General features: G+C 43.1%; 1 protein-coding gene across 3 annotated transcripts; it reads right to left on the bottom strand.

Annotated features, from left to right (window-relative positions):
* Positions 1-14: 14 nt before the first annotated feature.
* On the bottom strand, positions 15-26,657 carry RNF20 (ring finger protein 20). Of its 3 annotated transcripts, none has more exons than XM_059657513.1 (20): positions 26,510-26,657; positions 25,278-25,432; positions 19,401-19,568; positions 18,032-18,179; positions 17,699-17,881; positions 15,315-15,433; positions 11,525-11,671; positions 11,279-11,356; positions 10,971-11,090; positions 9,617-9,796; positions 8,353-8,488; positions 7,921-8,042; positions 7,430-7,800; positions 6,106-6,223; positions 5,378-5,527; positions 3,321-3,533; positions 2,296-2,421; positions 1,984-2,124; positions 957-1,058; positions 15-689 (listed from the first exon to the last, which is right to left on the bottom strand). In XM_059657513.1, the coding sequence occupies exons 2-20, from the start codon at positions 25,404-25,406 to the stop codon at positions 513-515; spliced, it is 2,928 nt and encodes a 975-aa protein (XP_059513496.1). In that variant the 5' UTR covers positions 25,407-25,432; positions 26,510-26,657; the 3' UTR covers positions 15-512. The 3 variants fall into 3 exon arrangements, with proteins under 3 accessions (XP_059513496.1, XP_059513497.1, XP_059513498.1); XM_059657514.1 differs by having other exon boundaries at positions 26,560-26,645; XM_059657515.1 differs by lacking the exon at positions 26,510-26,657 and adding an exon at positions 22,817-22,890 and having other exon boundaries at positions 25,278-25,400.
* Positions 26,658-27,241: the final 584 nt, after the last annotated feature.

Here is a 27,241-nt window from a genome sequence, read left to right as displayed (position 1 = left end):
AGGGCGCAAGGGTGTGATGACCATTTGCATATTAGCTCTTTATTATATAGGATGTAGTCCACGTTTACAAAAAGGTCACTATCTAAATTGAGAAATGTTTGGGCCCATAGATAGCTTATTTCTAAAGGATCTCATACATACACTCCCTCCCAAAATGGCCATGTGTCTCCTCTGTTCTTTATTTCCTTCTCCATGTCAAATATACCAACTTCACTTCTTCAGGTGGAATGAGCCTGAAGAAGAAAATGTCGAAAAGCCTAAAAGTAGGAAGTACACAAGGCTAGTAAGGAGACAAGAGTTGTTTCTAATTCATTTTATAAGCCAAGACTTGCACTCAGCAGTCCTTTCCCCTGATGTCATCCAGCTATCAGTGAGAACCTCAACGGAAAGTCTGTGAAGGACAACTGTTGACAAAGTGCCTACAGGCGACAGTCCAGGAGAGAAGAGGTAGAGGTTTGATGGTGAATGATTAAGTGCTGTCTAGCCAGCCCCTCCTCTTCTCCTGGCTTAGATCAACCGATGTAGATGCGATGGAAATCGTTGGCACCAAAGGCAGCATTACACTTGGGACATTTGCGCTGGCGGGTATCATAGCGAGTCTTCACACACTCAAAGCAGAAGACGTGAAAGCACTTGGTAAGGACAGCATCCTTTTTACGCATGTTGCAACATGGACAGGTCAGGCGTGCCTAAAAAAGAAAGAAGTCGAAGTCTGAGCAACCATAAAGGTTAATGATCCAAAGGGCTCTCATACATAAGCAAACAAGATCCACCAAGCACTAAGGCAAAAGTACCATTTCCCCCCACAAAATACACCATTCTCTGGTTACCTTCACGTACAGAAGTTCACATTTATTCTCCCCAGCTATTAGTAGGCCACTTCAGGCCCTGACTGACAAAAAAAAAACCCCGAAAAACAAAAGCCACACAGCAATCACTGAGGCAGATTTTCTAACCTTGTAATCCTTAATCTCCTCCATCAGAATCTCATCACACTTGGGTCCATTGTCTGGTTTCTTTGTGGTCTCCAGCTTTCTTCGAAGCCTAGAGATGTCCTCCTGCGGAAGGGCAGACAGCATACCCATCAGACACACTCCCAAACCTGCCATTTGTGACCAAAATATCACTCCAACTTGAGCATCCTGTTGTGGGAGGTCCTTTCATGCCCAGCTGTCTTTTAGGAATGTAGAGAATTGCAAGTGGCAAGGTATTTCTTTTGTTTCAGAACAGACAACTGTGATCATATCGCCAAACCAGAGCTGCATCTAACTACTGTCAATTCAGTACTGTGGAAATACAGTCTAAGAAATTAGAGGGACTGAATTTTTAAAGATGAAAAGCCTGAAGGGATACTTCATTTTAAGGCAATCAGTTTTAAGCTGAAGGTAAATTGGATGAAATAATTAACAGATTCATGGATAAGGACAGAAAAGCATAATGAGACACAGTTGACATGCCAAAAATAGAAAAATTGTAGGAAAACTTTACATTTTTTTTAATCCTCACCGAGGATATATTTTTATTGTTTTAAAGAGAGGAAGGGGTGGGGGAGAGAAAGAGAGAGAAACATCTATCAGTTGCCTCCTGTATGCACCCTGACCAGGGATCGAACCTACAACTAGGCATGTATCCTGACCAGGAATCAAAGGTGCAACTTTTTAGTGCATGGGACGATGCTCCAGCCAACCGAGCCACACAGCCAGGGTGAGCAGGAGACCTTTAAAGTCCTCTAATTACGTATGTTGCTACATATTTACCAACTCATCCCTCTGGTAAATATTTATTTCATGCCTACTAGGTGCTAGGCACCATGACAGGCTTTGGGGACATAGCAGTGAAGGAAACAGACTTGGTCTTTTCTCTTGAGGAATGGCAATCAAACAGGAAATGACATACTTTAAACCAATGACTCTTCCACAAGATGGGTCACTTCAGAGCTCAGAAAACACCTAACAAGTGAAATGCAAAGAAAAAAACTCTTACCTGGGCTCGTTTGAAATTAAACATGTCTTTTTCTTTGGTGACACTGTTCTCCACGATCTCATCCTGAAAATCATGCAACTTCTTCTGAGCCAACTCCAGTTGTGCTTTGAGGTCATCTGCAAGCTGGGCTGCCTCCATTGCCTACGTGGGATGGGACCAATAACATCATCTTGTCACCTCTTAGTATTTCCAGTGAGGCAAAATGCTAACCCAGGTCCAAGGAGTAAGGTGATCTATGATTTCACCAGTGTCATACTTACTTGTTCCTCTGAGACCAATGGTCACTTTAGATTACAGAGCAATCAATCATACCTTGCGCTTATTCATCTCTAAGGCCTGTGTCCTAAGACCCAGCTCCTTCTCCCCGGTGCCAATGTTGCTTTGTAACAGATGCTCCTTCTCTTCCAATTTCCTTACTACTTGTAACTGGGCATCAACCTTTGAAGAAGAAAATCAGATTTTAACATAAACAGGAAGGAAAAACACAGAACTGTCTAGGCTCTGTTAATCCACAGGCCCACAAAAGAGAATCTTCTAGAAATCATAAACTACTACTGATTTTACCCATGACCCCTGCAAAGCACATGCAAGATTAGGATAATTAAAAGCTTTATTTTTAATGCAATATATATGTCTATACACATATATACATATACACATACACATACATCTACATATATGTATCTGATGATTCGAAGAGTCTAGAAAACCACGGAGAAGATTCTTCTCCAAATTGCCAAGATCAGAGGAATTACATTTATAGGCATTTATCTTCTCCGACCATACTAATCCTCAAAGTCTGGCAATTCATACTAGAACATGTAAATCATAGCTCAAACAAAAGTACAAGTGTATCTCTTTCAGAATGGCTAGAGGTTCAAACGTATTCTTTTTCTTGAAACTCATGCACAGAGAATCAAACAATATTAAGGGGTAAAGAGTAAAGTCACGCACCCACAAACTCTGATCCCAACATCCAGAGATAACCAGGTAACCACTCTTAATTAATTTCTCAGGCAACCTTCCAGAAATTTTAAAAATACACAGCCCTTGCACACAAAGACATGCATTTTTAGCACAAAAGGGATAATAAAATAAATCACTTAATGATGTATTTTAGATATGTTTCCGTCTTAGCAGGTCTATATTTGTTTTAACAGCTACACTGTACTCCTTTGTAGGGACATATAACTTACTTACCAGGAACCTAATAACGTACATTTAGTTTTGTTTTTCCTATTATAAAAAAATGCCACAATCATCATTTTTAATGCATATTTTCATGTAGAAATTACCCTACTTCAACAGAATTCTGAAAAGCTGTTTATTCTAATTACCTGAGTCTTCAAAGTCAAAACCTGGTCGGCCAGCTCCTCCTTCTCTTCTTTGAGTAACTTATGGATCTGATTGGACTTGATACGTTCTGACATGAGCTTGAAATTGGCATCGTCCTTCTCCCGCAACTGCTGCATCAAGCGGATATTTTGCTCCTGCATGTCTTCAAAGGCCTGGCCTGTGACATCCATCTCAGAGAGGAGAGCTTCTTCCTCCTAAAATAAGGAGGAAAAACCTTCATTTTAATGGAATCTTCAAAAAAAAAAAAATTAGCACAGGAAGCTAAGCTTTCCCACTGTTCATTCCGAAATAAATTAACCTGATATCAAGGAGATACTCAGTTTCAAGAAGCTTAGTTTTGTCATTATGTCAGCCCTAGGAAAGCAAAAGAAGCCCTATTATCTGAAGCCACTGGCACTACTGGTCTGCCACCATTAGTCGATCTGTTCTCCAAGCTAGTCACAACAGACAAAAATATTATACATCTCAGAATCAGCAACCTGATTCAGGAGCAGTTGATTAAGAGAACGTCTAACGCAAATCCTAACATTTTCTCACTTTTCCATAATTATAATACTGGATTTTATCTACAAACTTTCCAACAGCATTGCACGACAATCTGACTGGTGAAGAACAGTATCTAAAATAGTTTTCTTACATTTGTGTTATTATAAATGAGCATCTTTTCTTAAACCATCTGTATTTTTTTTCTGTGAACTATTCTTATCTTTTGCCTATTCTATTGGGTTGGTGGGTTTTATTCCCTATCATCTTAGAAGTTTTTTAAATATATATTATAAATATAAGCCCTTTTGTGATAAATTTTTTCCCCCTGTTTGTCATTTATCTTTTGGCTATGCTAACAGTGGTTTTTATCATGTAGAAGTTTTGTGGGGGGGTTTCCCTCATTAAGTCAAAATTATCAATCTTTTCTTTCATGTTTATAGACTCTTGGTAATAGCTAGAAAGGTCTTCTCCACTCCAAATCTTTAGGAAGAATTAACACTATTAAGATAATGAATATAGGGTCTTTCTACTTGTAGTAAAACAGTGATGGCGAACCTATGACACGCGTGTCAGAGGTGACACGCAAACTCATTTTTTTGGTTGATTTTTCTTTATTAAATGGCATTTAAATATATAAAATAAATATCAAAAATGTAAGTCTTTGTTTTACTATGGTTGCAAATATCAAAAAATTTCTATATGTGACACGGCACCAGAGTTAAGTTAGGGTTTTTTAAAATGCTGACACGCTGAGCTCAAAAGGTTCGCCATCACTGTACTAAAACCTATAGTAGTATAATTTCCTAATATTTTTTCTTTAAAAAAGAGAGAAAAGTGGCAATCAACAGACTTAAGAAGAGTCAAACCCCACTTTTTATAAAATGAATGTATATAGATTCTAAAAAAGTTCCTCTTTTAAAGGTACTTAATGATCAAGTCACCATTAAAATTACTTCATTTCATTGTCATGTTGCTATTTCTTAGAAACAGTGAAGGTGTTCCTCACAGTGAACATACATGGTTTTTCCAACCATTTTTGGTATCTTTTTGCTGAATGTCAAAAAATTCACTGGGACTTACAAATAAAACAATCCATGCTCATTATCAGGAGGGAAAAGGTCTCTATAGTTCTATGACCCACAAACAACCATGGTTAACAGACTGGGTATTTATATCCTGTTTGGGGCACATGTTTTTTCTTAGTTTCATATATTTATAATCACAATGTATATAATATTTTCTATCTTTCATTTTAATTTTATATTCATTATATCCTGATTCCAGACCGAAAGAGAAAGGATAGATCCCTCAAAAAACAATGTCTAAACAACATGCTATCCATTTGAATGTAAAAAGTAAACTTCATGTCTCACAAATACACAAAACAAAGTAACTGAAGGATGAAAGACTTCAGTGTAAAACAAACAAACATATATAGGAAAAAATGTATTTTAAAAAAGACTGAAATGAAAGAGCCAATATCACCATCAATAACGTACCTGTCAGGTAACACTGACTTCAAAAGCTGGTTAAATAAAGAAAGCGTGCCCACCTGCTTGGCCATGGCCAGCTTCTTCTGCAGGTATTCTATCTGCTCCTCTACTGCCCGGATCTTCCTCAAGGCGTCCTCATCAGCCATTTTCTTGTTCTCTTTTTTCTCCTTATCCTCTAGATCCTTGAGTCTTTGCCTTAGATCTTCCAACTACAGGAGGAAAGGAATCACACAAAAACAAAGAAAGGGCTATGATAAAATTTCAAAAATCAATTAACACTGTGCACAGATGGAGGGCCCATAACATCAAACTAATCTTTATAGAATTAGGAAAGGTGATGAATGATATACACATCTCAGCACTGTTTTAATATCACTTCATTCCAACACTCCATACTTTCATAGCAACATTTCTGAGGAGTGCACATGTATGTTTCTTTAAAATAGTTCTCACCCTTTTTTCCTAGACTCCAAAATTCAAAATAAGACATTCTTCCCAAAAGTTATCAGAAAAGAGAATCATTATAACAATGATTTATATGGGGTAAGGGGGGATACAAAAGTTTGAAAAGACTATTCCTACTCCCAGTAATTCTGATTACCTTACTCACCCCCTAGTGGAGAATCTGGAAATCTCTATTTTAGATGGCTTTGAAAGGGAAGAAAATTTTGCTAAGTTTTAAACTCCAACTTTAAAAACAAAGAAACCATAGCCTTCAGAAGTGTGAAGGAAAATCCCACAGATGATGGTTTTAATCTGAATGACAGGTAATGGCGGACTAGATTACCTCTGCCTTAGACTTCTTCTCAGCTGCCATTAGCTGAACTTTGTCTCTCTGTTCCTTTGGGGCCGAGCGGTACATATCTAGCAACAGTTTCATCTCCTTCTGGCTCTCCTGTGCCTTCCTATGAAGAGGGTGGTTGAGGAAGGGGAAAGGTGTAACGAGAAAACAAAGGACATCAGAACATGGGAATTTCGAATTGAGCAAAATTATTTTGCAGCAGTTCTATTTTACACTTTATATCACACCTCTAAAAGACAAAACTTTCGCAACTATCAAGAGACTTCTGGATATACTCAGGAAGGACAGAAAAGTAAGCTGTATAAAGGAGTCATCTCTCCCTTCAGACCAGGTTCTAAAGTTATCAAGTAAACACTGTGGCCCTTATTAAACAGGCACATTTCTGGGCCCTCACTCTTAGAAACTGATATTCAATAGGTCTGGGCAGGGGTCCAGGGCTGTATTTTAAATAAGTCACCCACATGATTCTGATACCACACTTGAAAAAAATTTGTCTTAAAGAGGCCAAGAGGAAGGAAGGAGAAAAAAGGGAGAAAGTTGAAAAATATACTGCTCTTCCTAGATTTGACAGTTAAGTGATTAGCCATCAGCCAAAGATGAAAATTTCATCTCTTACTAAGTTATCAAACCTCTTAACTATACTTTCAGGTACCAAAGAAGTTCAAACATTTTGAGCACAGTAGTCCCTCAAATCCAAACATCAATAAAGGCCCAACCCTGACCAATGGGGAGCAGGAAGTACCCAGTTCTACCAGAGCAGTTATGAGTTCAACAGGAAGAGCAGGGACGATGTGGGAGGTTCTATGGTGTTTCATGGACCGTATAGCTGTTTTAAAGCCTGCAGGAATAAACCTCCCTAGAAATCTCTTGAAATGACCCAATATGCACCAAACTAGTTAACTGCCAGGCAAACAGATCAACATTGTTCAAACAGTGATATATATATACTCTACCTAATATAAGTTAAATTACAATTAATGCCAGTGATCTGCCAGTAGTTAATTTCAATAATTCTCAGGAGGGTTACTTCAATCATGACACCCCTTCCCATAATTTGGATTCATGACAAATAAGGTCACAACCACAAGGTTTACTGAGACCAGACCACTGAACTGGACTCCACAGTAGCCATGCAGGTCATTGTGGCTGTATGTACACTCGATCAAGAACTGAGACCACGTTAACTGCTCATTTAGTTACACTCAGAGTGACACAATTAGCAGATAAGCCATGCCATCAAGCGAACATTTCATGCGTGATGTCCTAACCTTAGCTTTTGAGTCAGAGTTACTGTAAACATTGCTCTTACTTGAGTTCAATCTTCAATTGTTTGATAATTTCTGCTTCCTTTTTCCTTCCATCATCATGTTTCCCTTTCTCTTTCTCCTTAGCAGAATCTCTCTCTTTTTCTGATTCTTTTAGTTTCTGCTTCTCTCGTTCTCTCTCCTTTTCCTTCTCCCGCTCTCTTTCTCGCTCCCTTTCTTTCTCCCTCCTTTCTCGTTCTCGCTCTTCCTCATCCCGTTTGGACTTCATTTCGTTGGCCTCCTCCTGAGATGCCTTCGATGCGGAGGACTGAGCAGACCAGTCCTCTGGATCTTGCTTCACCTCTGCAGGCTCGTCCTTAGGGTCTTCAGTACTAGACTGAGACTGCAGGAGGGCACTGCCACTGCGCAGACGTGTCTGGAGGGACAAAGAAATGGGAGAAGCACATCACTTATGGCCACCACACTGCTTTCCTCACTCGAAAACTGCTTTACACACTGAATAGTAAATAATACTTATTCTACTCCTCCCTGTTACCTTGTTCAGGTCAGACTGGGCTTCTCTCAATTTCCGCTTATACCTCAGGACTTCCCCTTTCAGCTGGTGATTGTGATTCTGGAGGCTACTGATGAGGTGGCGCATCTCCCGGTTTATGGGGCCTTAAACACAGCAACAGCAATGTTATGAAGAACTGTGATGAGGGGAGAGAGGACAGAACACATCAGGGACCTCTAAGAAAGAGGGAGAATTGCCAAGAGTCCTTCTCAGAACATGAAAACAAAACTGGCCAATTTGATCTAAAAATAAACACTCAGGCTGCGAACAGAAATGAATTAAAGGATTTGATTTTAGGTTCTTTAGGACTTCTTAGCTCCAGTTAGTACTAACAAATCCTGGCGACCGTGTTGTGTCTTTCAAGGAAAGCATTTGCAGCAGCCAAACTGCAGGGAGGAGCAAGAGTAATCCTACCTGCTTGCTCATTGGCGGCAAGGGTCTGCTCAAATTCTATCCTCAGCATTTCATATTCCTTGCGGACCTGGGCCAGGGTATCTTCTAGCTGGATCACTTCAGTCCTCAGCTTCTTATGAAGACTAACCTCATCTCGCTACACACAGGAAAAAAAAATAAAAATAAAAAATTATCATCAAAATGTGGAAAGATCATCATGTTCTATTATGTTCCCTAAATTCAATTTTTATGGATCAAAGAAGAAAAAAAATACCAAGAAAAGAGAGGTTACTCTGAAAAGTTCCAATTTATGCGCGCCAGACGGCTACTAAACACTGATTTGAGAATCAGCAAGATACTAAAGAAATAAAGGAAATGGCACCTAACTGAGAATGTTACAATTTAATTGGAGAACTAAACAATAAAACAAAATATAAACATATGTAAAGTAAGATACACTAAATTAAATTCAGTTCATTTGGCAGAAATACAGCAAAAGACTGACTACTATAAAAAAAAACATTATCTTAAAGACTATATAAGATACGGAAGTGAACACATAAATAAAAAGTTTCTGCCTTCAGCCCGGCTGGTGTTGCTCAGTGGTTGAGCTCCAACCTATGAACCAGGAGGTCAAGGTTCGATTCCTGGTCAGGGCACATGCCCAGATTTTGGGTCAATCCCCAGCAGGGGGCAGCCAATCAATGATTCTGTCTCAATATTGATGTTTCTGCCTCTCCCTCTCCCTTCCTCTCTGAAATCAATTTTTTTCTAAAAAGTTTCTGCCTTTAAAGAAAAGTATTTTCACAGGTATAAGCTATAATGGCTTGTAACAGAGATGCAGCTACTACCCACTATTCTCCAACATGCACATAAGGCTCCACCCACACTAACCTATTTTTATGTCTGTTGTTCTCACTGCTCAATGCTCTTCTCCTACTTTTATCTACCAGTAAACTTGTATTTATCCTTAAGATTCATATTTCACTTTGGCAAGTGGAATCTAGAAGGTTCCACAGTCAAATCAGATGCTCTGTCTCCTTTATCACTGCAAATGTGGGATATGCCTCTACTGTACCACCACTGCATTCTAATGGATGCAATTCTCCCCAATAGCCTGAATGATTCTTGATGGCAGGATGCCCACCACCTAGCAGAGACAAGACCTACAGCAACTCTATAAGTATTTGCTGAATGAATAAGAGATTAACTGCACTTGAGAGAATAAAATTAAAAAACTAGGAGGCAGAAAAGCTTATATAGAGAAGACAAAGCTAGCTGTTACCTCAATGAGCTCCACCTGGCGTTGGTGGGTCCCCCTGGTACCATGCAGCAGGGTCCGAGCCTCATCCAAGTGCGCTTTCAACTGTAAGCTCTCATTGTAGAGGACAGAGAATTGTGACTGCATACAGCGATATTCTGGAGTCTCCTTAACCACTTCCTCTACTGCGCTCCGCAATTCCACCTTGCGGGGGGGATCCAAAGAAAAGAAAGTCAAAGCAGAACCTAGCATCTGTGCCCTATATACTAGACAGGAAATAAAATGGTAAACTCTGGGGGGGAAAGGACACATATGTAATAACTTAATCAATACAGAAAGAAAAACAAAAAACAAAAAATGTTAAATTCACTGATGTCCTGCGCAATTGAGACAAGCTTTATGAAGATTATAAAGTAGTTCTACCCACTCCTCTAGTTATGTAAAAACCTACCCAAAATTAAATCAGATCACCCAAGAGGTAGTACCTGGTACCTGTATTCTTCCACCCAAGAGTTGTTTTACTTGGTAAGTGTTCTACATTACATGTCAACCTAGATCCAAGGACTCTAGAAAAGCCCTATGAAATTTGCCAGATTCAGGGACAGAGATGAGCACTATGAAATTTGTCAGGATGCTTACTTTAAGAACATAGTTAAGAACCCCAGTCACAAAGTTATTCTCTTTATTAATAATCACACAGAAAAATATTTTTGAGATTGAATCAAAAATAGTTATGCTTCTCCTAAGTAACTGCCTGCTTTAATTACCCAAACGCTTCCACTGACTTAACTCCAATTGTTTTTGGGGTTTTTTCAGTTCCAACATCTTTATTTACCTAGAAATCAATCAAATTAAAAAAGACAGGTGGCTGTGATTGAAAGAGGAATGGAAGACTTTCAGAATCCACTTTCTTCCCCCCCAAGAACCTGGGGAAAGTAAATTCCAATGGGCAGGTCTGAAAACCAACAGGATCCCTGACCAGGTTTCTTTCTGTTTTGGCAGCTAGAAACTGCAGAGCCAAATGCTGTGCCCACCTTTGGCAATTACTGACATGTGAGTGGCCTCCCCTCCTACAGTATGCACAGGCTCCTGGCACATATCTTGTGTACAAGTCCCATTTCTTAAATGCATTTTGGATCCTCACCCTAGATTATCCTCTCCTCACTTTTCTCAACAATTCCTAAGTTGCAGTCTATATATCTTTGTAGGTTGCTTTCGATCTTTTTCAGAAGGAAGCAGGGTACAGATAAGTAAATATATAAGGAAATAAATCAACAAGCCAATTTCCCCTCATAAATTCTGAGGATTCACAAGTATGGACATGAGTTGGTCAGCAAAAACATTTCAGTTTACTCCCCATCAGAGATGTGTCTCCTACCTTCAGCTTTTCGTTTTGTGTAGTGACCTCGTCAAAGTCTTGCCGAAGTTTCTCCAGCTCACAGTGGCGGTTCTGAGCCAACTCTTTGTTCTCCTCAAGCTCTGCATTCATTTCCTCAAACTGGAGAGATGAAGGAAAAGAGTAAAATGGGAACAAAGAATTTTTAAATCATTCCCATTCCTAAGTTTCCGTCTTCACTGATCCACTCTTCTGGCAAAACCCCACAGGACCACTTGTGAACTCCATCCCAACCCAGCACAACACTGACACCAGGGCAAAAAACACGTCCCGAGTGAGTCAGACTTTACCTTCCGGGCATTAATAGTGATCGTGCCGCCATAGAGACTGCTCCCTGCTCCATATACCTTGTAACCTTTCGAGTTCACCTACAGAGAAGACAAAGATTCTTCAGTGAGAGACCCCAAGATTTCAGTCTGTTAAGCAAAGTACTTTCAAAGGAATCTGTCCCCCAAAACTACTGCCCAAGTCCATGATTTCTGAGCAGACCCTGAAAATGATTCTAGTCTCCAAACTATGAATGAAACAGCACTTGCCCGTTCTAGGACTTCTGCTAAGTGTCGGTTGAGTCGCTGTTCCCTCTTCCGAATTTTGTCAATATCCCACTGCAGGTCATCAATCATGGACTCGAGGACAGACACTCGTGACTCAGCTGTCTCCACTTTACTCTGCAACTTGGAGAACTGGATCCCAAAGATGGGCATTCAAATAAGCATAGCAAAAGAAAAACACCACAAAAACAAATTAGAAAAACAATGGCTCACATCAATACCTTCTTCTCAATGCATGAGTATAAAAATGAAATGACAGGTTCTTTTAACAGTTCCGAGTCAGTTACACTCATGAAAACCATGGAAGTCTACAAGAACTCTCATACAAGGAAGACTACTTAAGATTCAATACTTTCTCTACCTCTGGGAAACATCATTTCTCCAGATAGAATAGAATCCCATCAAAAAATGTGTAATTTTTTAAAAAAATACATTTTTATTGATTTCAGAGAGGAAGGTAGAGGGAAAGAGATAAAACATCAATGATGAGAGAATCATTGACCAGCTGCCTCCTGCACACCCCCTATTGGGGATTGAGCCTGCAACCTAGGCATGAATAATCTGCAACCTGTGCCCTTGACCAGAATAGAACCAGGGACCCTTCAGTCCGCAGGCCAATGCCCTAGTCACTGAGCCAAACTGCCTACGGCAAATATGTATTTTTTAAGAGACAAAAGATAACATTATCTTTTCAGACACATATTACAGGAGACAAAAATTCAAATAGATAGCCAGGAAAGACACCTATCTTTACCCCCAACTTTCCCTTCTCATTTCTACAAATGATATCCACAGAGAACAAAGGAAAGCTTCCATTCTCTTTTTAAAGCTCACCCAGGACAATCTTGAATCAGGTACTATAGAGATACAAAAATCTTTGGTGTTCTCTGTTTATATAGGAACTACACACCAGCTAATACTATTTAATGCTTTAATTATGAATCTGTCACATGTTCACATTAATCTATGCATATCCTTTGTGTTGGTTTTAAAATGTCCACCCCCCTCCCACCCCCGCCCCATGCCCTAACTGGTTTGGCTCAGTGGACAGAACGTTATCCTGCAGACTGAAGCATCCCGGGTTCAGTTCTAGTCAAGGGCACATACCTGGGTTGCAGGCTCAATCCCCAGTGTGGGGCATGCAGGAGGCAGCTGATCAATGATTCTCTCTCATCATTGATGTTTCTATCTCTCTCTTCCTCTCCCTTCCTCTCTGATATCAATAAAAAAATATTTTTTAAAAATAAAAATAAAAATAAAATAAAATGTGGCCCCTAAATTCTTTTGACAGTCCTCCAGTCAAGAGGTAGGATCACTGTTTCCTCCTCTTGAAGCTGAGTCAACTTCAGTGGCCCAGTGGAAATGACGCTACATAACTTCGAGGCTATGTCTGAAAGGCCATGAAGGCTCTGCCTGCAGTTCACTCTCTGAAAGCCAGCTGCCACATAAGGAGTCTAACTACCCTGAAACTGCCGCGTTGGAGAGCAACATGCAGGTGTTCCAGTGGACCAAGGTGAGCTCCCAGCTGACTGGTAGCAGTAACACAAGCCATAAGAGCCATCTTGGACATCAGCTCAGCTGAGCAAAGTAATGTGCCTCTCTAGCTTTGTAAAGCTACGTGAGACTTGGGAAAGGACTAGAAGAGGTAGGTTCTTTCATCTTGGTAGCAAGAAGTTTGTCTTAAAATGTGACCACAAAGTTACTTTTTTTTTTCTATACTTTTTACATTTCTATATTTATTACATTTTAGAGAGTGGAAGGGAAGGAAGAGGGAAGAGAAAGAAAGAGTTAGAGAGAAAAGTTGACTGGTTGCCTTCTGCATGTGCCCCGACCGGGCCAGATCAAACCTACAACCTAGGTATGTGCCCTTGACCAGGAATCAAACCCACAACCCTTTGGAGCACGGCTGACACTCTAACCACTAAGCAAAATCAGCCAGGGCAATTACTCTTTTTTTTTTATGACACTCAAATCCTATATAATAAAAAGCTAATATGCAAATCAACTGAAAGGTGGAATGACTGGTCGCTATGATGTGCACTGACCACCAGGGAGTAGATGCTCAACTCAGGAGCTGCCCCTGGTGGTCAGTGCACTCCCACAGGAGCCAGGCTCACGGCTGGCGAGCGCAGTGGCAGTGGCAGGAGCCTCTCCCACCTGTGCAGCAGAGCTAAGGATGTCCGACTGATGGCTTAAGCCTGCTCCCCACATCAGTCAGACATCCCCCGAGGGCTCCCGGACTGCGGGAGGGCGCAGGCTGGGCTGAGGGACCACCCCCCAAGTGCACGAATTTCGTGTACTGAGCCTCTAGTTACTTATAAGCACTGCTATACTCTAACTACCCCCTTTGACGGTTGATGAGAATCCACATGTATTATAAACTTGCCAGATGATTTTCATGCAACCAGCCCGACAGGGACCGTGGCCCTGAAGTTTAGGAAACAAGGACATAATGAAGAACACAGGCTTTGAAGTTGAACAGCCCTACATCCAAATCATTGCTCCATCACTTTGTGACTGTGTGACCTCAGACCAGTCACCAACTCTCAGTTTCCTCAGCTGTAAGATGGGAATTAATATGCATAAAGTACCTAAGTGCTAGGCACTGAGGAAATGGTAACTATTAAATTATTAATAAACATAAGAATTTGGTGGCCAAACTAAGGTAGGTCAAATTTCTAAACTAAAATGATAATCAAGAGAATCAGAAGAGTCTTGTAAGACCTATCATCACCTAGTCATTCTATATAATAAAAGCCTAATATGTTAAGTGTCCAGTCGTCCATTCAACCAATCAAAGCGTAATATGCTAATGATATGCTAAGGGTGCTCAACCGCTCGCTATGACGTGCACTGACCACCAGGGGGCAGACGCTCCAACGGGTCGGTTAGCTTGCTGCTGGGGTCCGGCCAATCAGGACTGAGCTAGATGGGCAGGACATGCCCTGGAGCCCTCCCGCAGTCCCTTCCCAGCTGGCCAACCTCCCACAATCCCCAATTGTGCACAGGTGGGGTCCCTTGGCCTGGCCTGAGCCCTCTCACAATCTGGGCTGAGGGGCCTCCACCAGGTGTCTAGTTTTATATAAATAAGCGCATACCCAAATCGTGGTTTGAACATGCACCATTTGTGTCCAAGTTTGGACTGAAAACCTACATTGCTCAAGCTCTAGGTCAGTGGTCGGCAAACTGCAGCTCGGAAGCCACATGCAGCTCTTTGGCCCCTTGAGTGTGGCTCTTCCACAAAATACCACGTGTGGGCGCGCACGTACAATGCGATTGAAACTTCGTGGCCCACGCGCAGAAGTCGGTATTTTGTGGAAGAGCCACACTCAAGGGGCCAAAGAGCTGCATGTGGCTCACAAGCCACAGTTTGCTGACCACTGTTCTAGGTCATCAATAATACAGCAGTTCCTATTGCCCCATTCTCAGATGAATTTCTACCAACCCATTCCTCAGTAACATTATACATGGTCTTTTATATTTGGGGTAGTTCATTATTTGGGGGTTCGGTGTGCTGTTTTGCAAAACCCCACATGACAGTATTTCTTCCTAAAGACTAAGATTTTAAATGCTCGTTTAAAACACAGGAAGAGACTAGGAGAAACATTCAATGGTTTTCTTCCTTTTACCTATCTCAGATTTTGATCTCTCTGAGCTGGTTGCTTTAGCGTGTCCTGCATGCTCCTCAATATAAAGAGGCTTTCTAGAGTAAGCTGACCTCTGCAGCACTCAGAACTCTGAGTCAATGTCTGCGACAGGACACTAGGCCCAGTACCTCCTGAGACATGGTGCGGTGCTTCTCCTGAAGGAGGTCTGTCAGCTCCTGCAGCCTCATGTTCTCTTGTGCGAGGAAGGAGTTCAGCTCCTGCACTGCTTCCTCAACTATCAGGTTGTCTGAGGGAGAAGAGCTTTAGTTTAGCACCTACAGTGTCACATTTTAGAACTGCATATTCCACCAAAACATTAACATGAAATCTCACTTTATTTTCCAGAAAACTTCAAGAATTAGGCTGGTTTTCATTATCTTCACAAGATAGAGATTAGGTGACCTTCTTGAGGAAATGATCACAGTCAAGGTCACCTAATTCACATCCCTTTCTATAGAGTCAAAATGCCTTAATAAAAGAAATTGGGAGTTTCTATAACTTTATTCAGATAAGGCAGAATTATCTAAAACACTTAATTTTAGAAGACGGGCATCTCTAATCTGTCAGACTTAACAGCAATAAAATTCTATTTTATAAGGCTATCACAAATTCCTATTGTTCACTAATACCAACATGAAGCATCTCTGTGCTGGGAGACAAGAGGGATAGGGGGCAGAAATTTCCTTGCTCAAATGAGCACCTATCTACACTAATAAAAGACAAAGATGCTAATTGACCATACCTTCGCTATGCCCCAAGCCATGCCCACCAACCAATCCAAGCAACTATATGCAAATTAACCCAACCAAGATGGCGACCGGCAGCCACGGAGCTGGAGCAAGCAGGAGGCTTGGTTGCCCAGCAATTGAGGAAGCCAAGCTTCCCGCCTGCCCTGAGCTGGCTATGGCCTCAGCTCATGGCAACAAAGTTTCAATTATAGAAGACAAATAAATCCGAGATACCAGCTTCCAGCCAGCCTCCACTGGGAGCTTGGGTGGCTGGGGGCCATGTCCAGCTTGCAAACAGCCATCAGTCCCTCACCCAGGCTGGCCAGGCACTCCTATATAATAAAAGGGTAATATGCATATTGACCCTAACAGAAGAAAGACTGGAAATGACTGGTCACTATGACACACACTGACCACCAGGGGGCAGACGCTCAATGCAGGAGCTGCCCTCTGGTGGTCAGTGCGCTCCCACATGGGGGAGCTCTGCTCAGCCACAAGCCAGGCTGATGGCTGCCAGTACAGCGGTGGTGGTGGGAGCCTCTCCCGCCTCCTCAGCAGCGCTAAGGATGTCTGACTGCAGCTTAGGTCTGCTTCCCACTGGCAAGTGGACATCCCCCGAGGGCTCCGGGGCTGTCAGAGGGATGTCTGCCAGTTTAGGCCCAATCCCCCAGGGAGCGGGCCTAAGCCAGCAGGTGGTCATCCCCCGAGGGGTCCCAGACTGCAAGAGGGCACGGGCCGGGCTGAGGGACCCCCCCGCCCCCGTGCACAAATTTTTGTGCACCGGGCCTCTAGTAAAGTCATAAAGAATAAAGAGCATAGCTCAGCCAGCTTGGCTCAGTGGCTGAGTGTGGACAAATGAACCAGGAAGTCACAGCTGAATTCCCAGTCAAGGCACATGCCTGGGTTGTGGGCTCAATCTCCAGTGTGGGGCATGTAGGAGACAGCTGAGCAATGATTCTCTCTCATCACTGACGCTTCTATCTCTCTCTCCCTCTCCCTTCCTCTCTCTGAAATCAATAAAACATATTTTTAAAAAAAGAACATAAAATATTTCATTTACAAAAAACTGACTCTTTTTGAAATTAAAAAAAAAAATAGTATCTAATCAACAAAGGAAATTTTTTAAAAATATAATTACCAATATTTAAAATACTTATCACCAATAAATTAATGGCAAACACTACACAAATATACAGAAACAGAGCTATTTCTTACATAATAAAATTAATTCTGCTACTTCTAAAAGTATCTAATTAATAGAGTATCAGAATGGGCTGATAAATCTTTCCTCAGCTTCTTATAGGACTGCCATGTGGCTCAACATGTGAAGCACTCATAAAATAGTAAGGATGTGCTGAAGCCGGTTTTGCTCAGTGGATAGAGCGTCGGCCTGCGGACTGAGAGGTCCCGGGTTCGATTCCGGTCAGGGGCATGTACCTGAGTTGCAGGCACATCCCCAGTGGGGGATGTGCAGGAGGTGGCTGATCCATGTTTCTCTCTCATCAATGTTTCTAACTCTCTCTATCTCTCTCCCTTCCTCTCTGTGAAAAATCAATAAAATATATTTTTTTAAAAAAAGAGATGGAAAAAGATATTTCATGAAAAATAAAAAAAAAAAAATAATAAAGACTTGAAAAAAAAAATAGTAAGGACGTAACCGGTAACATTGAAGATTAGGATTCCAAGAAATTGAATTAAAAATAAATATGTAAGAACTAATTAGTATGCAAAGGTGAGTTCTTATTCCTCCCCCTCTGCTCCCCATCTCCTGGTTCTAGTCTCACCTCCACTGTTTAGCTTCCGGGATAGGAGCTCCACTTTTTCTTGCAATTTATCATAGACAGTCACGATCTGGGACACAGCTCGGCGGGAAGACTCCACGCGCTCCTGCAGCTGAGATTCTATCTCTTCACTGGAGCTGCTGGCCAGAGTAGCAAGGAAAGAGAAGGCTGGCTCTTGCCCTTCCCCTGAAGAGGGAAAAAAAAGGCCCCCCCCAAATTATTCAAATGGAAATATCAAAACTCATTTTTTCCCCTCAAATGGAAAGCTTCAAAGCAAGGCTCTTCAAAGAAAAAGAATAAAAAAGCATGCAGTGGTAAGTCCCTGACAGTACTCACCTCTGTCCCGGTCATCTTTCCGTTCCTGATTGCTGTCAGAGTCTGGCTCTGGTTCGGGCACAACGAGGGCTTTTCTCTCTGTGAGGAGATCCCCCAAACCCTGCTGTAGATCGTAACGTTTAAGGATGATACGGATGTTTTCATCAAACTGGAGAAGAATAGGTACAGTTATAAAAATACAAAATGACACAAATTTGGCAGTTATAATAAAACTAGAGGCCCGGTGCACAAAAATTTGTGCACTTGGGGGGGTCCCCTCAGCCTGGCCTGTGCCCTCTAGCAGTCTGGGACCCCTCGGGGGATGACCACCTGCTGGCTTAGGCCTGCTCCCCGGGGGATTGGGCCTAAGATGGCAATCAGACATCCCTCTGGCAGCCTGGCAGCCCTCGGGGGATGTCCACTTGCCAGCGGGGAGCAGACCTAAGCTGCAGTCAGACATCCTTAGCGCTGCTGAGGAGGCAGGAGAGGCTCCCACCACCACCGCTGTACTGGCAGCCATCAGCCTGGCTTGTGGCTGAGCAGAGCTCCCCCATGTGGGAGTGCACTGACCACCAGAGGGCAGCTCCTGCATTGAGCGCCTGCCCCCTGGTGGTCAGTGTGTGTCATAGTGACCAGTCATTCCCAGTCTTTCTGCTGTTAGGATCAGTTTGCATATTACCCTTTTACTATATAGGATAGAGGCCTGGTGCATGGGTGGGGGCCGGCTGGTTTGCCCTGAAGGGTGTCCCGGATCAGGGTGGGGGTCCCCCCTGGGGTGCCTAGCCAACCGGGGTGAGGGGCTGATGGCTGTTTGCAGCTGGTCACACCCCCTTCAGGGTGGGGGTCCCCACTGGGGTGCCTGGCCAGCCTGGATGAGGGGCTGATGGCCGTTTTCAGGCTGGCAGGCGACTGAAGCTCCCAGTCTCTCCCTTTTTTCTTTTTCTTTTTTTTTTTATTCTGGGGTTTATTTACCTTCTATAATTGAAACTCTGTTGCCTTCACTGGCGCTCCCAGCTCTGAGGCTGGCTGGCTGAAAGCAGGTATCTGGGATTTGTTTAGCTTCTATAATTGAAACTTTGTTGCTTTTGGAGCTGTTGCTTTCAGAGCTTAGAGCAGGCCACAGCAGGTGGGGAACCTTGGCTTCCTCCATCACTGAAGCAAGCAAGCCTCCTGCTCGCTTCAGCTGCGTGGCTGCTGGCCGCCATCTTTGTTGGCAGTTAATTTGCATATCTCGCTGATTAGCCAATGGGAAGCGAAGCAGAGGTACGGTTAATTACCCTTTTTGTCTTTTATTAGATAGGACAAAGACACACTTTGGAAATGAAGAGAATGCTGCTCCGGAGAACAAAAATGCTCAAATAAAAATCTGAGCAAACAAACAGTTAGCTACCTGACTCCAGTACCGGTTGACAATCAACAGGGAGGCGTCGTCAGTGGCCTGTCTTCGTTCAAGTTTTTCAATGTGCTCCCGGAGTTCATCTTCAATGGTCTGCCGCTGATCCAGCATTTCTGCCAACTTGCGATTTTTGGCTTGCAGTGTTCGAATGTCTGAATCCTCCTGCCCCAGGAAACCAATCTTATTAGTCTCCACAATGAAATCAGACAATCAGCTGTTGAATTCAACAAGGTCTTATTAGTTAATTCGTTATTTCCTACGGATAAAGCTATTTATTTTTTAAAGGTTTACAATAAATAATTAGATAAGTAGTAGGAGCAGAAGAAATAAAGGGTCTATGATAATGGGAGGAGAAAATGATACACAGAAATATATCAGAATTTCAACCTCGCTCATCTCACTATTCTATTCAAGTCCACAAAGTGTTACTACTGTGACGCTCCACCATCCTGCTAGATCACCTCTACCCGGATCCAGTCATCTATCACCTTAAGCACTGCCCTTCATTCATTCAAGACTTTGGAACCTTCTCTACCCCAGTCCCTCAGTATACGTGTGGACATGTCCACATGTGAACAAGCCACACCTCTAGCATCTAGGCCAGTGGTTCTCAACCTTCTGGCCCTTTAAAACAGTTCCTGATGTTGTGACCCAACCACAAAATTATTTTTGTTGCTACTTCATAACTGTAATGTTGCTACTGTTATGAATCGTAATGTAAATATCTGATCTGCAGGATGGTCTTAGGCAACCCCTGTGAAAGGGTCGTTCGACCGCCAAAGGGGTCGCGACCCACAGGTTGAGACCGCTGATCTAGGCTGTATTTTGGAGTCCTTAACTCCAATGATTCTCTCCTCTACTGTTCTTCAGTCATGCACTTCAAAAGCCACATCTTGGACTTTTGCCTGTAACCGTGCCACATCTGAAATCTTAAATTTCAACTTCCCATTCCCTGAATAAAACCGTATCTTCCCAGGTATCTCACGCCCTATCCAAATACACCAGCCTTCAACTAGATCTCCAACATTTTGAAATCTCGCCTTTCTCCCTGTCAGTCCCCTCTATATCTTCCATACCTTGACTATACCCTACAGCAAGCATTTCAAACTCGCGGCCCACAACGAATATTTTTGTGGCCCATCCAATATAACAGCACGTAAGAAACATTTTAATAAAAATTTCGTAACTTAATTTTTACAATATCCTGTTCTACATAATTATTAATAACGAACTACAACGCTCGATAATGACTGATTACAATAATCGTGTTGCATTCATTTCCCTTATGGGCCTTACGTGCAGGTGCACCATTTCTCTGCACTACTACTAGCAACGAATATCTTAGCAGCCAATTGCTACATCCTTAGTCTTGGACTGGCTTGTTTGGTGTGCACAACAGGAAACATTTTGCTTTCGGAGAATAAGAAAAATAGATTTATTTGCATTACACTTATTAATTTGTGCAGTTACTCAATGTCTGGTAAATTAATGTTCAAGAAAAAATATTAATTTTTATTAGATGTTCTATTATTTTATGTTAACAATTACTCATTTATTTCAGCCCTTTGTATTCAGCATGTCTCTACCAAAATAAACCTACGTTTCTATGAAAATTTAAGCTTTTGTTTTTTTGTGGCCCACATAAACTTAAACCTTGGTATCTGGCCCGTGTTAGCCTTTGAGTTTGACACGCTTGCCCTACAGTATGTCATTCAAACTCCGCCTATCAGGCCCCTCAATTCTCTGCCCTAATCCTTTTAATTCACCTCTTCGAACAAGCCCCATTCGGAACTAATCCACATGTCTGACTATTCCATTCCTGTAGCCAGTATGCTGAGACTTCTAAATAAGGTTATTAAATCAGGGAGACTGCTGCCTTTATAAAATAAATTCTTAACGTGAATAGATCTTGAAATGTCTCTGGAAGCGTTTCTTTCTTTAACAAGGGAGCGTGTTCCTGTTCTCCATCAAAACAAGATCAAACTACCAAGCCCTGCCTCCTCTCACATCACACTGAGCAAACAACTCTGCTTCCCACTTTAAAGAGAAAACAAAAGGTGTCAGATGGGAAGCTCCTCAGTCCCCGTCCCCTTGCCTCCCTCACATCACTAACCAACCTGTGCACATATTCTTAAACCTCAACTTGGGCTCGGAACCGTTTCTGCAATGACATCACTCCATCCGCAATTCCACAGCCCGGCAATATCTCTACCTTGTCTCTCTCTAGCTCCTTCCATAGGCTGGGGTGGGGGGTGGGTTTGGGGGGGGCCAGTATTCCAGGTCAAGAAACAGGATTGGAAAGGGGATTTTTACTTTACCTAGGAATTAATGAACATTTTAAGGTAAGAACTACTTATTGGAGCACCAATTTCTTGTTTTTCTTTTCTCTTCCATATTGGTTAAAACATTCTTGATATACCAAAAGAGTCACTAGCTTCCCAATGTACCAGTTTACTGATACTGTTAATAAACTATATCTTCAACCTCTTTTCTGAGCACCTCTTCCCCTTCTTGTGTAATTGAAACCTGAATGATAATACCATTTCCCCATAGGCTTCTCCAGTAGTGACTGTTTCCCTCCCACCCCCCTTAGAGCCCTGGATCTGAAGACGGGGAGGTGTCCTCCTTGTTCCCCACAGCCACACCCAGGACATTATCCCACCTTCTTCCCCAAAACCTCCCAGCTCTGCAGAGCTCATGCCATTGGTCTGTACCACCTGCCACCCTGCCTTGCTGCACTCGTCTAAAAATGCCCAGGTCACTTCCCTACATTTCCTAAAGACTTAGCACTGGACTGCCATCTCTCTGCAATACTAACTCCTGTCCAAGTTCTTACTCATTTCAATTCCCACAGTGATGGTCTTTCCTATGAATACTGGACCAAGTCATCGACCTCCTCTCTTCCAGTGATCTTGTCCTCTACTTCCCTCACTCGCCAAACTCTCAGTCAGTCCTAGCTGTACCTGCATGTTCTCTATAAGATCAATTCAAACACCCCATTCTCCACAGTCACCACCCATATTCCAGCTTACTCTCTCTAGTTTCCTGACTCCAACAATCTACAATCTATTGGTCCTATATTTTTTGATGTCCTTCATTCCTCCCACTGCCTCAATTCCACCTTTATCACACTAAATTCTGTCATTAGTCATTATAATCTCACCCCTTTATAACCTCCTCCTTCATCATACTTTCCTGGTTAAAAACCCCAATCTTGGTAACATCCAACTCTGCACCTACTCCACACAGGCCTACCTCCACGCAGCTGAATGTGACTAGAGAAAAGAACGCACCATGCTGATTGCTCTCACTTTAAACTCATGATTACAAATTCAAGAAGATCCTCAATGCTGCACAGCAACCCTACTCCACCTCTCTAGTTCATTCTCTTCAAGACAACTCCTTCATACCTTCTCCTGTCTCTTCAAACCTCCAAACTTCCTCCCCCATCCTCACTCTCAGATGAGTCTTGCCTTTGATTTCACTGGAAAAAAAAAAATAGAAGCAATCAGAAGAAAACATTCACATCTATCTCCCAGAGCAACAACTACTGACCTCTCAACTAGTATATCTATCCCTTTCCTCCTCCTTGTTGCTAACTGCTCAGTTAAGGTCAATTCCCCCATCCTTCTGTATTCAAGGAAATCACACCAGTAACTGTCTCCTCTTTCTGCTACATCATCAATTTTATTTTCTTTCTTTACACAGTCATTTTCATCAGCAAACATGCTGTATCTTCCACAAAAGAAAAAAAAAAAGAAAAAAGCCCTTCCCTCAACCTTACATTTCCCTCTGGCTGCCACCACATTTTTTGTTTTACATCAATACTCCTCCAAAAACATTGTCTTTACCCTCTTTTCCTTAATTCCTCTCCTCTTATGTTCTCTGAAGTTCAGTGCAACCAGGCTTCTATCATCACCACTCCATGAACACAGTTCCTGTCAAGTCTCCAGTGAGCTTAAGGCTAAATTACCACTCAGTCCTCCCCTTACCTAACCCATCAGCAGCACCTGATCAAGTCCTTCTAGAAACACTTTCTTCCCTTGGCTTCTGGGACCCCACTCTCTCCGGTTCCCCTCCTACTTCACTGGCCCCTCTTTTTCTGTCTCTTGATTAGTCTTTTCTCATCTCCTTGACATCAACATGTTGCAGTGCTCCAGGGCTCTGTCTCAGATCTCTTCATCTATGCTCATTCCTTAGAGGACAGGCTTAAATATCTACCTCTCCCCAGGCTGCATATCACATGTCCAACTACCTATTCACTCAGAGGTCTAATAGATAAATCAAACTTACATACCCAAAATTAAAATTATGATTCATCCTCCACAGCTCCCAAAAATCTGCTCCTCTCACACCCTTCCCTAGCTCAGTAAGTGCAAACACCATGCTTATGCTTCCAAAATCCTGCGGTCATCTTGCTGCCCTTCTCTCATTGCTTCATCTGATCCATCAGCATATCTTGTCGAGGCTACTTCCACAGTAGTCTAACCACCATGATCCCTCATCGAGATTACTGCAATAGCTTCCTGTAGCAGGCGCTTCAGTGCCATGCCATCTCCTGTCAGCCTGCCGATTTCAGCACACCGGTGGCGGACAGCTCCATTCACATCGCTAGTGTTGCCATTTCAAGCACACTTTGGAGTCTTAGTTACTTCCTTGCTTAAGACTTTCCAGTGACCCCTCACAGTCTTCTGGGTCAAGTCCAAACTGGTTTGTGTGCCCTTGCTGCACTTAGAACATGCGGTTATCCCTAAGAACAGCACACATCCCACTCGATTCTAACAGCCTGTTCCCTTGTCAGCGCCACCCTACAAACTGCATCCAGGAGCTATGCTCAGTGTAAAGCACGGCGTCTGGGAAATAACAGATGCTTAACAAATATTCACACTTATTGAGTGAATAAACGTCTTTGGGATACAGGATGTGAGACAGCGTTAGGACAAAATCATCTTCTGGCAGCAGTACTTGAACCCCAGACAGACTCAGAAATGACACTTAATCAATTTACTCTGAATGCTCCTATTATTCTCTCTGATCCTCAGCCTCCATTCAAATAAATAACAGGTGTGGCTTCATAAGCTATCAAATGTAAAGCATTCTAATATCATATCCCCATGGCTGGGTTCCAAAATACACACTCGACTCCTGATCTAAACCAAAACTTATTATAGTGAGCTTCTGATGTCCAATAGACACATAACATTACTATTAACTTTTGGCGTACAACAGTCTAATGAAAATGTCAACTTCATAAGAGCAAGGGCAGTTTTATTCACCATTATTTTCAGAATATCTGGCCCAATAATAACCATTAATAGCTCAAATGTACTGAGTACTTACCATGTTAAAGGTAGTATTTTAATCCTTAACAAGGGCTTTCATTTTATCTTTTCAATAACCCAATGGGATAGGTATTTATAAGTACATTCTGCAGACAAGGAAACAAGAGGCACAGAGAGGCTAACACAAGGCCATGTAGCCAGAAGTGATGGAACTGAGAGTCAATTCCAGGCAGTCCGGCTTTCAACTCTGAGTCTTCACTCTTTCCATGATTTTGCCACATTACCTCTTAGTACCTGGCACCTAATTTTTTGGTGAATGAAAAAATGAATATAGTTTCCCTCTGCTAAATACCTATCATTGGTGTGTATCGGGCACCAGGTTCTCCAAAGAATATAAGCACACCTTTGAAAATAAAGATCAAATGTCAGTGTCTCTTCTTCAGAACTGAACAGACCTACTTTTGGCAGTTTTATTTCCCTATGTTTTTCAAATCAGTTCCTCTTACTCCGGAAGGCCTCCAACATTTTTTACTTTCAGGTTGTAACTGACAGAAGAAAAGCACACTCCCATGGCACTGTTTCCACATACCGTTGAAGAGACACCCCCGAGCTTAATTGTCTCCACTGTGGTCCCCGAATCTTCCACAGCTGTCTTCTTCTCCGGAGGTATGGACGTGCCAGGCTCTCCAGCCATTCTTTTATTTCCAATTCCTGACATCTTGGCACAAGATGAGAGCTGTTTTCCTGGAGGGGAAAAAAGACAGAAACTTTGGTAAGATATGCTAGGAAAGCAACCATAAAAAGAGACCGCCTGTGATGTGAAAACTAACCCTTCTCCTGGCCAACCTGTCAACCTGGACCCCTTAACTCCACACCATCATGTTCCCCAAATTCCTCTTGGGAGGAAAGACGCAAATTGTGGAGGACAACCGAGGGCTGAATTTACACGACTACACATATCTAAAGAGGATGCTGGTAAGAAAAAAAGGTAATGGGTGAAGGATGAAGAGAAAAAGAAATCTCACTTCCTGACATGCCGAAATCAGAAAAATACAGTTTGAGACAAAAGCTAATTCTACTGCATTGGGAGAATCAGAGCTGAAAAGAGATCCGGAGATGTCTACTAAGTCACTAATATTGGACAAGTCATTTATCTCTGAGCCTGTATTTCCTAAACCAGGAATAACAGGAGTAGTCTAATCTTCCTAATCCCCTTATAAGGAATGAATAAGTAGAGAAAAAACCTTAGCATAGAGCCTGACATGAAGCATGCTCTCGTAAATGCCACCGCTCCTTTCTACATCTGCAGTTTCTTTCTATTCCCAAATGTTCCCCCCATGGCTTTCTGCAGCCCTAGAGAAGCTAGACCTCGGTGCGAATCCCAGCTCCACCTTTAAGGGAGCCGTGCTGCCTTGAAAGAGGAAGTTCCTGAGCTTCGCTTTCCTCCTATGCACAAGGGGAGCGAACAAGCATTTTGTCTGTCCCAGCTGTCTCCTAGGGTCCCCGAGCTCAAAGGAAGCACAACGGATGCCAAAGCGCTTTGCTACTTGAGAAAGCGGCCCCGCCACCACCGAGACCTCACACTGCCCCCGATGCAAGCTCCAGGGGGAGGGCATCGGTGCAGCAACCTGAGTCGGCCCTCGCGTGGCGAGAACGGAGCTGGTGGGGCAGGACAAGGGCCTCGATCTCACTCGCCAGTGGCCAAGGACCCGGGCTCCGGCACGGGCAAGTGCAGGCCCGGGAGGAGGAGGCCCCGAGCTGGGGAGGGTGGAGGTTCCCGACGGCCCGCATCACCCATCGCACCCTCTGCCGATATCTAACCTCGCTTCTTCCAGATCGCGATGCCCGAGAGCAGAACTCCGGGTACCTGCCCTCCAACGTCCACGGAGCCCTCCCACCGCTCACCCAGGACCCGCAGGCGCAGACCCAGCGGAACTTCCGGGAGGCGGGGCCAGGGAGAAGGAAGGGAAAAAAAGACGGTGTCGCTTTAACCAGCGGACGGAAGTGACGTAACGCACCGCGGGGGCGGGCACCGAGCACCCGGAAGTAGGCTCCGTCTCTCTAGCAACGCAGGGGATTGGGCGGTCCGCTGAGTGCCCCAGGTGTACCCCGGCCTCTCCGATGATGGAGCTATGCCCCTGACTTTTTTGGCTCGTTGATCTCTTATGGCAACCTGGCTTTTCTACTTAGATAAAGTGCCTTGTTCTGTTGACTGTTACTGCTTCCACCGAGACTCGTTCAAATTGCCGATTGGCTGAGGGCCCTGTCAATCTCCGAGCTGGAAAAAAATAGCCTCAGACACGGGGAAAATGTTAACGGGGAGCCCTCGGGTTGAAGGGTTCGGGTGAAAATGCAAGCGATTTCTATGGGTGTCTAGGCTTGTCGATTGTTCTCACAGGGAACTATACACGCTGCCTGCACATTGGAAACACTCGGGGAGTGTTGGTGTCCAGGGTGGTCCTGGACGCTGACACTCCTTCAAAAGCACCCCCCAACCCCACGCTCCCATCCTCCCCGCAAGATTATAAGGTGCGAACGGCATTGACAATTCCT

This window comes from Myotis daubentonii, chromosome 11, assembly GCF_963259705.1.
Source record: "Myotis daubentonii chromosome 11, mMyoDau2.1, whole genome shotgun sequence".
Lineage (NCBI taxonomy): Eukaryota > Metazoa > Chordata > Mammalia > Chiroptera > Vespertilionidae > Myotis > Myotis daubentonii.
This window is presented reverse-complemented; position numbering and strand designations above follow the sequence as displayed.

Coding starts and splice junctions, on each gene's coding strand:
- RNF20 (XM_059657513.1), bottom strand. CDS start 25,406: ATGTCAGGAATTGGAAATAAAAGAATGGCTGGAGAGCCTGGCACGTCC. Junction 8,489..9,616: donor GCCAGGTGGAGCTCATTGAG/GTAACAGCTAGC, acceptor TCCTGTGTGTAG/CGAGATGAGGTTAGTCTTCA. Junction 8,043..8,352: donor TGCCGCCAATGAGCAAGCAG/GTAGGATTACTC, acceptor GCTGTGTTTAAG/GCCCCATAAACCGGGAGATG.